The sequence below is a fragment of the Pyxicephalus adspersus genome, chromosome 2, assembly GCF_032062135.1.
Source record: "Pyxicephalus adspersus chromosome 2, UCB_Pads_2.0, whole genome shotgun sequence".
Taxonomy (NCBI): domain Eukaryota; kingdom Metazoa; phylum Chordata; class Amphibia; order Anura; family Pyxicephalidae; genus Pyxicephalus; species Pyxicephalus adspersus.
Genome location: NC_092859.1, coordinates 116004483 through 116021001, shown reverse-complemented (window position 1 = coordinate 116021001; position 16519 = coordinate 116004483). Strand labels below are relative to the sequence as shown.

Sequence of the window (16519 nt, the reverse complement as noted above, 5' to 3'; positions counted from 1 at the left end):
CAATTTTGCTAGAGCAGAGGTGCAACAAATTATTTCTTCAGAAGAAGGTTTGCTAAATTACCTGCAGTTTATATAAAACACAAAAAGGGGTTGTGTTTTTTTCTTAACAAAACCAAAGTAATACATTAATGGTAGCAGATAAAGCCAACTCTTCTACATGGATCATGCAAAATATACCCACTATACAAACTATTCAGTGTTTGTGTCCACGGAGAAAGGAGACTTTATTATGCAAACTTTCCTTGAACCAGCCTCCCTTTTTTGGAAACATCAATGACCGGTGTGTCCGAATTTACCCCAGCTGATTGATCTCCTCTAAAGGGAAATTACAGACTTATGATTGTACTCTGATTTGGCGATGAATAGCTTCTTTCAGACTAATTTTTATGATCCAGGTCTGTGAGGTTAACAAATGTCCGTGCTCTTTAGCACAAGGCCAAATCTTTACATACGTGCTCATTGCTAAAAACACAGATCATCATAGCATGTCCACATGCTCTTACTGATTTTTCTTTTTAATTGGAAATCTGAACATGGATAATTGGAATGGAGAGTGAATTTGGTCATCTTTCATTGGTGTAGTCTTCTGTCCTCCAAAAAAGTATTATTATTTTTACTACTACTATAACCCTGAAGGTGTGCTTGCAGTTAAAACAATTCAAGATCATGCCAGCCATTGCAGACAGTATGAGCTGAGCCAAAAATTCACCCATTCAGATTCAACAATTCCAGTCAGTATAGCCACTGCAAACTCAAGGTGCTTAAGCATCAAACTTCACATATATTCATCATCATATACTTCACATGTTCACATATACTACAAAGAAATGCCAAGTGTAACATGATATTATGTTTTGCTTAATGTTTCTTTTCTTGACTAAAGAACTCCTTTAAATACAATTTGGAGTTGTTTGCTTCATAAACAGCTGGAATATGCTTAAAAGTAGAAATGAAACCAGCTATGGACATTCATGTATTTACAATTTATTCACAAGAACTAAAAAAACTTATTCATAGGGCCACATGTATTAAAGCCCTTCAAGGCCGGAGAGGAACACTTTCATAAGTGAAGCTGGGTGATGCAGCAAACCTGGAATCTGGTCCAGGATTCAAAACATTTGCTAGGAAATGGCAAATTACATTGCAGAAATCCATTCCAGGTTTTCTGGATCACCCAGCTTCACTCATGAAAGGGTATCCTCTCCAGCCTTGGGGAGCTTTAATAAATGAGGCCCATGGAGTTGCATTGTGAGAAGGGGCAGGAAAGCATAATTATATATATCACTGCAAAGCAGAAACCAGAGCCTGCATAGGTAAGAAGCACATTTGTCTGTTACAAATTATATTTAAAACAAGTTTGTAAAACAGTAACACATAATGTAAGATTATTTACATCAACTCAATCTACTTTACATTTAATTATAGGAAAAGATAAAACAATGTATTTCCCTTAATTGGCTTCTATATAATGTGGAATTATCAGAGTTAACTAGATCAACTTTTTAAAAATGGTAATCTCTAATATATAATAAATTAAATTATAATTGGCTATATATATATATATATATATATATTTATATACTTTTTATATAGTAATTGGTAATATATATTCAATTAAATAATAAATTAGTAATATATCCTAGTCTAAATTGTCAAGTGGAAATTTTCATTTGTACAGACAGTCCCCCTCCTTTTATTCATTTTATATCAATGTATACATCTAAAAAATAAACAGACCACATTACAGGATTTGACTACTTTATTCTAGTGAGCATCTTTTATAAACTTATCGGTGGCTTGCATATGTGAAGGTCAGCCACCTAGTAGAAAGCACACAGAGGTGTAAAAATCTGGCCATTCCTAATATAACCTATGGAGCCACAGCTGTAAATTTACACCCCACTGGCTCCAATTTTCTGAAGTACTCTGCTAGTCTGTGACAGGAAAAAATCTGGGTGAATTCTGGTCTGAGCTTTAAATTTTATTTAGCTTTACACAGGGCAGGATTTTTGCATCACCAACACAGGTTTTGTGGTCTGTGGCAACAAGTCCTCCAGGGATGACCACGATCACCTACAAATCATGTTGCAGTCAATAACACATTGATACGTATGATAACATTTTCCGGATGGCCACTGCAATCCAGTTGGGTTCTCACAGTCTTTGTCCCTGAAGAGTTTGTATGTTTTTGTTGCTGTAAATATATAGAATTCAGCCACTCTGGGTCCATACACCTGTTGTAAATATATATATATATACTTATACACATTCCATTTCCACATTTCTTCTTCCATGAAGAGCATTATTCCAGGTATATTGTAAAGCTTACTCTAGTTTTAGTAGCTATCAAAGCTCTAGAATGATTTTTTCCCTACATTCATCTTTTCCTTCATGATTTTTTCCCTACCTTTATCTTTAACAAAGTCTCAACAGTCTCAGAACAAAGTGCCTGCAACCTGAGGTTACATAGTATCTATTTCACTTCCACAAATAGTGCTTCTCATGTTCTCCAGGGTATTTGTTGCCTTGCATTTGGCTCAGTGAACTTTTTCGATTAAGTGATCACCTGCTACCCACTAACAGCCGGCATTGTACTTTTGTTACATATTTGATAGAATGGAAACATGATGTCTAAAGACTTTTTTTATTTACCATAAATTCACGTGAACTGTCATCAGGTTCTACCAAGTAGAAAAAATTATTTGGTATACATTTGCATGTTCATGTGTATGAACATTTCTTCATGTTTTTATCTCTTTACAAATGCAATTACAGAAAACTACAAACATCTAAACTTCCTATAATGAGTCCTATAATGAGACAATACTGTCTCTGCTGCACTGAAATCTGAACTACCAGGGCTTTATTTCTTGGTTAGAGCAAAATCCTATACATTAAATTTGTATCTTTTCTTTTTTTACTATGATTAGTGGGAGTAGCAGGTTCCTTGTTCTTTGTTATCCAGCCTGTAATTGCTATGGGGTCATAGGCAGCAATGCAAGTACCACCTGTAAGTTAGTAAGAGCTGTTTATTAAACAAGGGGGTCTTCTAGAGTCTATCCATCTGCAGGTTAAATGCCTTTTGTCAACTTCTATTGTTTATCCAGTGTATCATTTATTTTGCCATGCTCCTGGAAAACTAGCTTAGTGAGTACACACCCATAAATCCCTTCCCTTAGATGCAAAGGTATAGAACCTTTGGATGGGTTTGTTCTGCTTTGTGTGTTCCTTTACTTCTATATTCAACAGTTTTCACTTGTTGTAAATGTAATTTACAAAAAAATACTTATTTGAGAAAAAAGATTATTAAAAGAGGTTTAATGTGATCATTTAGTTTTGGCTGTGCTGCATATATGTCATAACATTGTTTTATTTTTTGTTTCCCAGGAACCAAAGTCCAGACATCTGTGAGCAGAATCTGCGAGAGGTATAGTCATCCAAAGTATTGTTTATTGTGTACTATTCATGATCCTGATTTCTTTCCTTACAAGTATGCTTCAGTACAGTAGGTTACCTTAGCAATAGTTGTGGTGACTGTGTTCAATAAACCTGAAGAATAATATTTTCATATAATATACAGCAGATCAAGTGAGAATGAAGGTTGCCTCCTTTTTACACCTAATGCATTAGCTGTTCTTCTTTTATATCAAGAAGGTGGATTCCAAGAGGAAAGATTGTTTTCTTTTTCCACTATTGCAGGGAATTGGCACTGATGAAGACAAAGTGGGAAAGACATCAAATTGTTTCTACTAAGAGGATGACCTCTTTCACAAAACCAAGGCTAGCCTTAGCCTAATTGAAGACATTTTAGCTGGAGGCTTTCAATTAAAAAAGCAAACAATGCTCCCTCAGTTTGGAACTATTGGCATTTAAAATGGCTAAAGAAAGTGCTCATGTACATGTAAATGCTTCCTTAACTTATATTTCCCGATCACATTTTATATCTGCTGATACCATGATATACTGTTGCTCTAGGTACTCAGTAGAATCAGGTCCACTTAATCCATCTTGTCATAATCCAAAGTTTTTTTTCTGCTTTTAAACAGCCCGCTCATCAGTTCTCAGTGAGAATATTGGGTAGTAGGGATCTCAGTGAGAATAAAAAATATTTCCTTGAACTTCAGATGGTTTTGTGAAATTTCGGCCGTTCATCCCTATTGAGTAGCAGTCTCTTTCTTTTTTTGCTCCCTTTTTCCCATGAATAATTTCTATGATGATTATAAGAAAATCAAACAAGTGCTCCCGATATTCTTCTATCTTGTGTAGGGGGACATTGCTTAAACTGTCTATGCACACAGTCACCAGAATTATGGCTAGTATGCTGTTGCTGTGTTGAAAGCATGTTCTTTAAAAAATGTATAAGACAGCTAAATGCAGTAAATAATAGTAGATAAAGGTAGTAGTAGATAAAGCTCACAATCATTTTCAGTGACATTTTTTTTCAGTTGTGTTCATTTGGTAATAAAATCTTAAAATAAAAAGAAGTAAATATGTTTTAGATACATTACACCTATAAGATACGTAAAGTGACACCCCAGTATGGGGAGAAGCAAGCTTGTCTACACCAGCTTCATCTATAGCAAGAAACATTTCCAAAGGATTCAGAGTAGATTTTAGAGTAAACCCAGAGACATTGTTCTTTTTAAGCTGTAAGCATCAGGAATAAGGATTCACTTTCTTGATTTGTAAAGTGTTTTGACATTCTGGAATCAGTTTATTTATGTAGTAATCCTGTGAGATCTCAAATCATTTTCTTTGAAGCTGCAGATGAAATATTAGACAAACATCTTTCAGGCTCTGTATATCTATATTGTGCTTCCAGAATTCTTAGATTGCCTACGCTATGTTAATGATGATATATAAGTTACCTAGATTTCATATAGAAAAAGCTTTCTTGGTCAGCAAAGCAAATTATTCAAGTATTTTAAAACAAATGCAATGTTAAACACAGAAGGCATAATTCATAATGCTGCAATATCACATCAGAAACTACTGTCATAAGATTACAGATTGCAGTAACCTTATTGCAAGACCAATTTTATATTAGGTATTATTATTCCTATAATTATGTTTTAGCAAGCGATATCAGCAAGGAGCCTTATTGGAATCATTTGCACGTCACCAGCCATTTCCTGGCTTGGTATATTGCAGGCAGGGTACAGATGCACTCAGTGAGGCCTTTGTATTTTTCCTGGCTATGGTCATAGGCTTAGTTGAATTTATTTTCAATGAATATAGGTCAATCGAGTTTAGAAATAAGGTAATAGTGTGTGGGAGGGTGATGCTTATTGTTTTACAAAACATTTAAAACAGTTCCTTTATTATTAGGAGAGGGCCCAGCCTACCTGCTTTCTTACAGAGCAATGAAGGTTTTGTAATAATGCCTCATGCTGCAGTCATCTCTCCTGGACCCCATTTAAAGTATGCTTCCTGCTGAAGGGTAAATGAGCTGGTGGCAGTGAAGATGTGTGAGATACATTATTGGAGCCCTTTATGGGTAGATCCAGTGAACCAGATAGGTATCTGTTTTTGTGGGTAGAGATAAGAGGGATACTCTTATTTTTTTCCATGTAAAAAGTAGAATTCAGCCCTCCAGATGATGATCCTGTAAATGTAGTTTTAAACTTATTATTATTATAGACAAAGAATAGATCAGATCTGTCACATTGAACCAAATTTTTAACTCTCTGCCAACATCCCTATTCGAAATCCACATATAAAAAGACAAAATAAATTAATTTCCTGTTTTACTTTTAAGGCAGTACACAAATTACCATAAATAACAAAAAAAAAGAAACTTTTTATTAACAATTTAACTTGACTAAAAATTTCCACATGGAAACACATATTAAAAAAAGCCATATTGTTCCAATAATGACAAACTCTGTTTCATCAGGGAACACTGACAATGATGTAAATAAGTACAAAATACTATAACAGAAAAATACACAAAATAAATCATCAATAATTCTAATATAACCAAATTTAATTACAAAAAATGTAACCAATTATACATACCACCAAAGGAATAAAGTGTGATGGAACTTGACCTGGCACAGAGTCAGTACAGGAGACAAAGGAGGCCACTAGTGCAGGCAGGCAGGCAAATGGACAATGTGGGGATGCCAAAAGGAGCAATCAAAATGAAAGATGTAATAAAGTATATTTAAATTGAGTGGAAGATGACTCGTTTACATAGGAGCAAGGGACCACTTATAAGAATATATGTATATGTGCGAATCAGCTAAAAAAAACTGTATGTCATTGGTGGAACAATGTGGCTATTTGTAATATGTGTTTCCATGTGGAAAAATTTAATCAAGTTATCTTGTTAATAAAAAGTTTATCTTTTTGTTATTTATGGTAATTTTTGTACTGCCTTAAAATTCTCATCAAACAGGAAATTAATTTCCTTTGTTTTTATATACAGTTAGGTTCCTGTCCAAATATTTATGGACCTAACTGTATGTAGTATTAAACTTTGGACAAAGCATCATTGTTACTACTTTTACACTAATATTTGACTGAAAGATTAGTTCACAATATTATTAATTGCCGGTTGCATTCATATACAAAAAAATAATTTTCTCACATGCTAAAAAGCAAATAACAGATAATCTAATCTAGAGAACTCCAGGAAAACATAAATACACAGAGAAAAAAACATATATGTGAGCTATTTTACCTGCCAAAATATTTGTTTTTGCCCTCCTCTCCCTCCTTTTTTTTACCTGTCTACACTCCAGTATTACACTTTCCAGTCAACCGGGAGTCCAGTCTCTTCCTTGTTTCTTTTGCTAATGCTCAGAGGAAATGTCATTCATCCATTTACAGAGACTGTCTTTACCACGTCCCAAATATAAAAATACTTACAACTGGAATGAATAGAATATCCATGGAACTTGAAATTTTCTGTCATAACTGACCTCCTTTTAAACATATGTACCTATCTGCCTCAATACCTTATACGCTCACCAGCCACTATTTTTAGTACACCATGCTAGTAAAGAGCTGGACCTCCCCTTTTCCTTCAGAAATGTAACAGCCTCTGGTGCCTGTTCTTAGCTGATGTAGCCCATCTGCTTCAATGTTTAACATACTGTGCATTTAGAGATGCTCTTCTGCATATCTTGTTTGTTTTGAGTTTTTTTTTTTTAGTTACTGTTGATTTCCTATCAGCTTGAATACGTCTAGCAATTCTACTCTGGTATCATCAAGGCATATTTTCAAAAGAGCTTCTCACTGGGTATTTCCTGGATCATTCCCTGGAAACCTCAAAGATTGTTGTATGCGAAAATTCCACCAGATCAGCAGATTCTAAAATACTAAGACCAACCCATCTGACAGCAACAAGCATGCCACATGAAAAGTCACCCAACTCACCTTTCTTCCCCTAATCTGATGCTTGGTTGGACCTTCAGCAGGTCGTCTTGACAAATGTCTGCATTCCTAAATGCACTGAGTTTCCGCCATGTGATTGACTAATTAAAGATGTGCGTTAGTAATCAGTTAAACAGGTGTACCTAATAAAGTGGCCAGTGGGTGTATATCACTAAGCCTTGAGAAACATGCAAACAGGGAGGGCACAGCACCTGACCAGTATATTTTTTTCTACATAAGTAACTCAGAAGGTATTAAAACTACTGAATCAGCGTGGCAATCAAACAAGTAGCAATTTTAAAAAGAGATGCAGTGGCTGCCTCCAAATTCTCATAGCACAATATTTTTTCAGTCAAGTTTAATGTAGGTTTTCTTACCCTCTAAAGTAATAACTGTTATTTTAAAAAGAGATTAAAATCATACGATTTCAAAGCAATTTATTCATGTCATAACCTTGCAAGTTTAATCTATTACATCTTTAGGTTTAATCTCTTCAATTAGTTGAACAAAGAACTGTCAAGATTTCTTGTTTTTACCTATAGCTAGCTCTTCACTGCTGTCAATAAGTAACAGATTACATAACTAAATTTATAAATACTCATAGTTAAATTTCAGCTCTTTGCTTACACAGCTGTTCATACTTTATCAAATGTATGAACGCAAAATTGCATAAAATACCATTTATTATATAAAATCTCAAGTATTGCAAAGCACATCTTGCTATGTATAAGTGTTGTTGCGCAGATGATTACAGGTGGTTGATATCAAGATGGATTCAGCTACAAATCCTAGCTGTGAATTTAAATATATTTACTGATTTTTATTTCAATTTATAACTGTATTTAATGGTTCACAATATGGCCAAAAGTTTGAGAAAGCTCAGCGACCAAATTGAACTACATGGCAAAAAATATATTTAGAAAATTGTGCACTTCCAACCATGGCATCCATGGGGAAGGCCATGTTCTCTTCTTGTGCACAATGCCAAGTCTATCCAGATTTATTAATAGAGCTCATAGTGTAATGATTTGGTGCAGAGGAACTCAAAACGACTGCACAGGGCCTTGACCATAACTGTACTGAAAACTTGGAATGAATTTAAAAGCCAATAGCAAGCAAGGTATGTTATCCAACGTTAGTACACACCAGGTACAAATTGCCACAGCAAAGTTAATGTAATAGCCTTGGAATGATGGTGAGGGGTGGTGGCAACTCCACATTAAAGATGTTTACATAGATATAATATTCCGGTTTCCAAAAACCTTTAGCCGTATTTTCTACTTATAAAATTTAGCTTTATTATATATCAAAACTCCATCATGAAAATTATCAGCTGTGAAAGTTAAAATGCCACTGTCCAGTGATGAATTTCAAGGGAATATTGATACCTACAGACCAAAGGTTACAAGAAGAATGTGTGACAAAGAATTATAGGCACAGAGGCAGCCATATATTTTGCAAAAAAAGCAAAAGGAATATAGGATGTGCTACAAAGAAAAAGTATGAGTTAAGCTTAAAATGTTAATCACAAAGGAAAAACCTTGAACTGTTACCACATCTGTTGTATTTTTATTACAGTATCTTTGGGGGGCCTCCTAGCATTAGGATCTTCCTAACATAGTTCCTAGTTCTGTTACCACCCGTCTTGGTGCTTTGGGTGTCTTCTCTATTACTAAGTCTTTTTCCATAACATACTAAATATATATTATATATAAATATATATATTAAAATTCAGATAGAGTGACTTGTTATAATGGTCATGGCAGGTGGGCAGACCTTGGAAATTAAGCACAGAGATTCTACCAATGGAGCGTCTAACAGATTTATCTCTCCTATGTCTACAAAATAATGAAACCACATCTAAATAGAGTGATCATTTAAAAAGGAACAACATTTCACATTAGAAATAATTTGATCAAAGCATGAATATAAATCAGCATTCTAAAACAATGATATGCTGCACAACTCAAGGCAATTAGACGGGATCCAATAGACAGCCACATGGCACCATACTTCTGTACAGTTTGCCTGATATATACAATAAGCTGATTACCATCCCGAAGACAAGGCCTCAGGAATACATACTTGGCTTTGTAAAAATCAATTTCATATATAAGTACTGGTATGATAAATCATTTGTACATGACAATGTGGAGACTGAACATTGATGTTGGAATATGCCTTCAGGCAATGTCTGCAAAGATGCACAGTAAGAAAAAAACAGTACATGATTTTGATGTAGATGCGGGAAAGACAAAAGGGTTCCAACAAGAAGTTACAACTGTAAGGCTATGTACACACGTGCAATCATTGTTGTTGGAAAGGATCTTTTACGATCCTTTACAACGACTAACGACTGCTCGATGCATGAACTAGTGCTGTACATACAGCACTGTTTTGCTCTATGGAGAGGAGGGGGGGGGGGGGAGAACAACAGAGTGGCACCCCGCTGCGCTCTCCCGCCTTTACTTCCATTAGGATCGTTCATAGTCCGTGGATCCGCCAGGACGATGGACAACGAGCGCTCTACAGATTATTGTCTGATATCGGCCCTGAGCCAATTATGGGACGAGAACAATTGCAGGTGAGTACCTAGCCTAAGACCAGTTGACCAATAAACAGATTATTGGCATGCAACCTTAAATGCAAAGATTTGAGTGGTCCATTACAAGTAAACAGATTTACCATTTCCAGTTCAAATGGCTCAGAACTTATGGCTCAGACCACTATGGTATCTAAATGCATTAGTCAAATTATATTGTTATTAAATAATCATTAACACATAAATGTGACATGACAATACCAGACATTGCAAAGATCTCAGGGACAATTCAGGGAGGCTGGAATCTTCTTAAAAGTGCTATGCACTACTTGAAGAAAACAATTCATTTGAAACTGAAGCTGCCAGCAACTGGCAAATGCAATCTGATTGTTTATGTGAATGCAAACTGAGCAGGAGACTCTCATGACAGTCAACAGTGGTTACAATTTCCTGTTTGGTTTCTTCCTTTTTAATGCTCTGCCAGGCCTTTACCGCAGCGGCTTTCAGTTGCTGTTTGTGGGCCTATCTGTCCAAAGTTTAGTTTTCAACAAGTGAAATGCATGCTCAATTGGGTACAGATCAGGCAACTGACTTTCAATTCAAGAATATTCCACTTCTTTGGTTTATTAACCTCCTGGCTTGCTTTGGCTGTATGTTTTGGGTCATTGTTAATCTGTATTATGAAACGCCTCCCAATAATTTTGACTGCACTTAGCTGGATTTGAGCAGACAGTATGTCTCTGAACACCTCAGAATTCATTCGGCTGCTTCTGTCTGGTGTCACATCATGGATAAACACTAGTGTCCCAGTGCCACTGGCAGCCATGCATGCCCAAGCCATCACACTGCCTCCGCCATGTTTTACAGATGATGTGGTATGCTTTGGATCATGAGCTGTTCCACGCCTTCTCCATACTTTTTTCCCGCTATCATTCTGGTAAAGGTTGATCTTGGTTTCATCTGTGCAAAGAATGTTTTTCCAACACTGTGCTGGCTTTTTTAGATTTTCTTTTAGCAAAGTCCAATCTAGCCTTTCTATTCTTGAGGATTATGAGTGGCTTGCACTTTGCAGTGCACCCTCAGTATTTACTTTCAAGCAGTCTTCTCTTTATGGTAGACTTGGATATCGATACTCCTACTTCCTGGAGAGTGTTGTTCACTTGGTTGGCTGTTGTGAAGGGGTTTCTCTTCAGCATGGAAATGATTCTGCGATCATCCACCACATTTGCCACTCCTAATATTGTAGCAATTTCTCGGATGGGTTTTTTCTGTTTTTGCAGCTTAAAGATGGCTTGTTTCACCTGCATGGAGAGCTCCTTTGACCGCATGTTGTCTGTTTACAGCAAAGTCTTCCACATACAAGCACCCCACCCCCCTCAAATGAACTCCAGGTCTTTTATCTGCTTAATTGATAATGACATATCAAAGGAATTGCCCACACCAGCCCATGAAATAGCCTTTGAGTCAATTGTCCAATTACTTTTGAGCCCCTGAAATGAAGTGATTGTGTAAAAAAAGGCTTCAGTTCCTCACATTTTTATGCAATCTTTTTGTTCAACCCACTGGATTAAAGCTGAAAGTTCAACTGCATCTGAGTTGTTTCATTTAAAATAATTGTGGTAATGTACAGAACCAAAATTAGAAAAAATTTGTCTCTGTCCAAATATTTATGGACCCAACTGTAAATCTCTGCTGCACCATAATTTCTAGTTCTGTAAAGCTTACTTCTCCCATCACTGTTTATGATGTTGCATGAGAAATGTTGCTCCTATCTTATTTCATTTGATAAACCAGTGAACCCAGGAAATTTATACTCAGTGTGTATTCTCAAATAAAATTAGCAGCTTTCGTTACTGACTATGATGTATGAAATTAACACACATTTTTATAATTGGCACATTGGAAACTTTTAATCACATCTGACTTTTTGGGTGGAGGCGTTCTTTACCATAAAAATAAGGGCTTTAGTCAAGACAAAAATTTTTGATGTCTGGATATTATAATATAAAGCTTAGCTTGAAGTAATTTGTTTACTTTGTTAAGAATGAGTGTTTCCATTGCAAAAGTATTACAAGTAATGTAATAAAGGCAGAGATCTCTCCACTCATCATAAAGGCACTGATTAACCCTTGCCCCCAGCAAAACTATTATTAAAACTATTAGTCAGAATCCCCCATTCAATTCTCCTGTATGGCAGGAAGGTTGAGAACTTAGTACAGCCAACAATAGAACAAACGCCCTAGAGACAATACAAACCTACAATGTAGGCAGGCAATCAGATACAATGTGCTATGCTCACTTCCTCTTCTAAAAAGACAACCATATCAGAAAACATACATAAATGTAAATGCAAACATAGACAGCATTAACATTTACTATATGTAATTCATATCATATGTTAAACTGTAAATCAAACCACAGAAATGACCCATTGTTCTACTAATTTATTGTTCTATATAGAGGTATCTGTGGAGCTGATATTGTTGTCTATTTGCAGGTAATTTACACAGAATCACCGTATGGTTCAAATAGGATCTGGCATTTTCTAAACAGATAACAGATCTGTAACGGATGAGAGATGATTTTATGTAGCTAGAGTACCTAGAAAGAAATAAAAGATAATGCATATTACAATATAATATGTCATTACTGGGCTATAGAATTTTGCTGTATAAAGTGTCACAGAGGTTCAAAATTGTCCCAGGCTTGAAGGTGGGTAAATGTATTTTATATTATGTAAATGTATTCTCCCCAGACAAAAGGCAATACAGGCAGATATACGCTTCATACATAGTAAAAGATGTGAAAATATGGAATATAGGGATAAATATAAACTATATACTATAAAAACTATATAACTAGCATGTCCACAAAAGCAGCAAAAATGTAAAATATACTTTTACAGAAGCAATTCAGACAACTCTAATAATGGCAGGATCCTAACTCCAAATCATGAGGCAGATTAGACCCCTATTGCTATACTTCTGGCATTGGGTCTTCTCTCCTTATCTAAGTGACTCCATGGTCATGCACATTCTTGATGTGTTAGATAGTTTATTAAAATAAATGGGCTGTCTTGATGCAATGCACAATAACTTGCAATTTATGTGCATTACCACACCACAACAGTGTGAACTCAATACCTCACACATGCATTCCCATGTATCAGTTGTGTGTGAGGTATTGAGGATACAGGTTTTGTATGAGGATACAGGTTTTGTAATGTATTTCTGACTTTTTTTTGTCTTTTGCTTGATCCAGTCTTTTTCATCTATTTTTCTGACCAGAAGCAGAAGCAAAGCTAGGTCCTGTAATATATCAATAATAATATTTTCCACACAGTGTAATATTTTGAATATATCTGAATTCAAAATTAATACCTGGGTCAAGGCCTAGAACTGCACAAGTCTTGTCTAAATTAATCTATGGACAAAAATTGCTGCAGTGTCTGCTCCTTCTACAATCTGATAGTTAATGCAGTGCAGAAATGTACAACTTTTAAAATAATGTGCAGTGAACATCTAATCTTCTGACTTATTTAGTAATAAAACTGATAATTAGGCTGTAGTTGTACTTTTTGTATGGTGAGTGCATGAACACAAAGCTCCTGTCTGTAAAGTTTCCATTCCGTTGCTTATGCCACAGTATAGGAAATAACAGTTTCCTGTTTCCACTATGTAAAAAGTTTATTATTTGGGAATTGTCAGTTACTACATCTGTACTTCACTAAAGAAACAGCTAATTGCTATAACAGGAAAAATACTGTAGCAATCAGGGTACTATATAACTAGTCGTAGGAATGTAATTTTTACTTATTAAGTTTTATATTTCTATTAGATGCATCCAAAAATCAATCAATCAAGTCTTGTCAAAGTTAAACTGTAGAAAGTTCAGTAACTATTATGTTTCATATATTTCAAATAGAACTGGTTGCACTCTAAACAGATCAATGCATCATATTTATTAGGTATAAGACATATGATCTTCTTTAATCAAAAAGGAAAATACAAACAAACTTGACTTAAAAATATTTTAAAATCAGCAATATAAAGTATATTATATGCCAATCAGTAATCATTACTAATGCCTTATTTTACCATCTTGTATTATAATACCAAAATAGACCCTGGGCTGGCCTTATATTTATTTAAACCTAAGTTCACAAAAAGTCATATTAGCCAAAAACCAAAATATTAAAACTACCTGAATAGTCTTGCAGTATATGTTGGTGCTATCTGTGGGTCAGCAGTGTGGGCACAATGATTAATATGATTGGAGTATAGTCGAATCACATAAACAAACATACTGCTCTACAACTTTCCACAACTTCACCGAAATCAGGCCCTATTGACAAGTACGCTATATGATTCTTTTATATATCATCCTCTGAATCTGGAAAAGCCACCCCTGGGAAAAGGTCTTGGCCTTCAGCATGCTTGATGTCATTAATTTACTGGGAGGATTCAATGTTTCTGCAGTACCTATTGTTCACACAATTTGTTATGTTAGCAGATTTGTTCTCAAGTCACATGAACTAAGTCTTGGGAAAACAGCGTTTGTAAGCCTTTCAGTGTTGTGCATAATATACTAATGCATAATTTATGTGCTCTTATGCAAATACTTATGTAAATATTTAGAAAATACCAAGTGCTGCTGCATATTATTTTTTTTTGGCAGTTCTTTCACAGATCTAACTCAGTTGTCTTAATTCATCTTACATTCTGATTATGTGCTAGATCCAACAGCACATATTCTCCTATTAACATCTCTTCTAACATATCACTTTGCTTTTAAAACTTAATAAAACCACTTTTCAATAATGATGTTACATTGGTGCCATTAAAAAACTGTAATGTTCATTCTTCACTATAGACTGCACTAAGTCCCCTACCTCTCAGCTAACACTTCTCAGTATGATGTCACCATGAACAAGACTGGTGCACAAAAGCCCATCTCAGCACTTAAGCTCCCAGTTTCTGTTGCTGGTGCAGTCATTTCCCCATCAACATGATTTATAGCAATTAATATACGGCAAGTAAAAAAGAGATTTGTAATAACCATCTCTGCCTTGGCTTTGTCTTCACCAGTTTAAACCTTGGGATATACAGACCTCATATACGTTCCTATTCTGTTTAAACTGAATACAGTTATTTTATCCCTGAGATCATCCCTGAGATTTTATCCCTAAGCATAAAGGAACTCATTAATATTAGATGACTCACAGAACTGGACACTTTTCTTTTTGTTCATAGGCAGCAACAAACACCTCAGGCATTTTTATTTTGAGGAACAAGGGTCAAGTTTGATTTTTTGCTAACTATAGTTACTGGCACTTGGGGAGTTGGTACAGTAGCTGCCTGATCAATAAACATGCACACCCGAATGATATGAAATCACTAGAGCATCATTCACTGATCATATCAAAAGACAATCATTCATACCAGCAATACTGACTACTATGTAGTATCTCTGCTGAGCTTTAGGCTGTCCATAGACAGAGAGACATTCTTGAAAAGAAGCATGGCCAATACCCACCTCATCATTTGCAGTGTTCATGTCAATCATTGGATTATTGTTTTCTTAACAGAAAGCTGGTTAAATATTTATGGCATTCTGACATACAATTAAGCCTTAACCTATACACGACTCGATATCTGCTAGCTCTTCCTGAACTTTAACATGGATACAAAAATTCTTATGGTAGAGTTAACAATTATAGCTTCCATACTCGCAGGGATGAAGGTCTAGTGCAGGGGTCGGCAAAGTTTTATGGCCACTAGGCCATTCATGGGGTGGGCGGGAGCACACTACACCGGACCCGCCCTAATGGCTCCAGCCACCACCAGGGAACGGTCCCTGAAGTGAAATCCCTCTCCTCCGTATGCATTGCCGAGGAGAGGGATTTACCTTCAGGGAGCATTCCCTATTTACCACAACGGCGGAAGTATCAATGCCGGTCGTTGTAAAAAAGGGAGCAACTGCAAGGGGGGGGACCAGAGCTCCGGTGGCTCCGGCTCCGGTAGTTCCTAATGCTGGAGCCGCGGGTTGCCGGACGGCATTAGGCCAGATCAGCCAGGGGGGCGTTAGGCTTAGGTCGAACTACCGACCAGGCCGTATCTGGCTGGCCAGCTTAAATTTGTTTTGAATAGGTTGGTGAGGAATAAGCATCCCTGTTGCATTTTGTATATTTTTCTGTGTCTAAACTGGGAAGATTCACCCTCTATGCCATGGTGATCATTCTTATTAGGAATGAAAGTGAGGGAAAATCCATAATTGTGAGTTGTCACTAAAACAGCAATAAAAGGAAAAACTTTTATTAACAGCAATTGTTTCAGTGATAACGAAGGGGGGAATTCCTTCATTTTCTTTTGTGTTTACAGGACAGGAAATGATGGGAAATCTCACAAATGAGACAGATGGCAAAACAAGCAAAAAGGAAATGACTGAGGTTGTAACTATTCCCTACTCTATCCATAATTGAAAAAACATTTTGGATTCAGATACACTGAAGTGTTGCTGTTTAGTGCTTTTCAATAAAATGTTGTGGTATGCATTTTCACAAAAGATATTTTCATAGCTTTTTGTCCCCTTATAAAC

At 35.9% G+C, this 16519-nt stretch overlaps 1 protein-coding gene across 1 annotated transcript in view; it reads left to right on the top strand.

The window, feature by feature from the left end:
- Window positions 1-16519, top strand: part of SHANK3 (SH3 and multiple ankyrin repeat domains 3) — a 181501-nt gene that overhangs the window by 23328 nt on the left and 141654 nt on the right. Inside the window, exon 3 of the mRNA XM_072402006.1 lies at window positions 3388-3427. Within this exon, the coding sequence (XP_072258107.1) occupies window positions 3388-3427 (40 nt within the window). The remainder of the gene's footprint in view (window positions 1-3387; window positions 3428-16519) is intronic.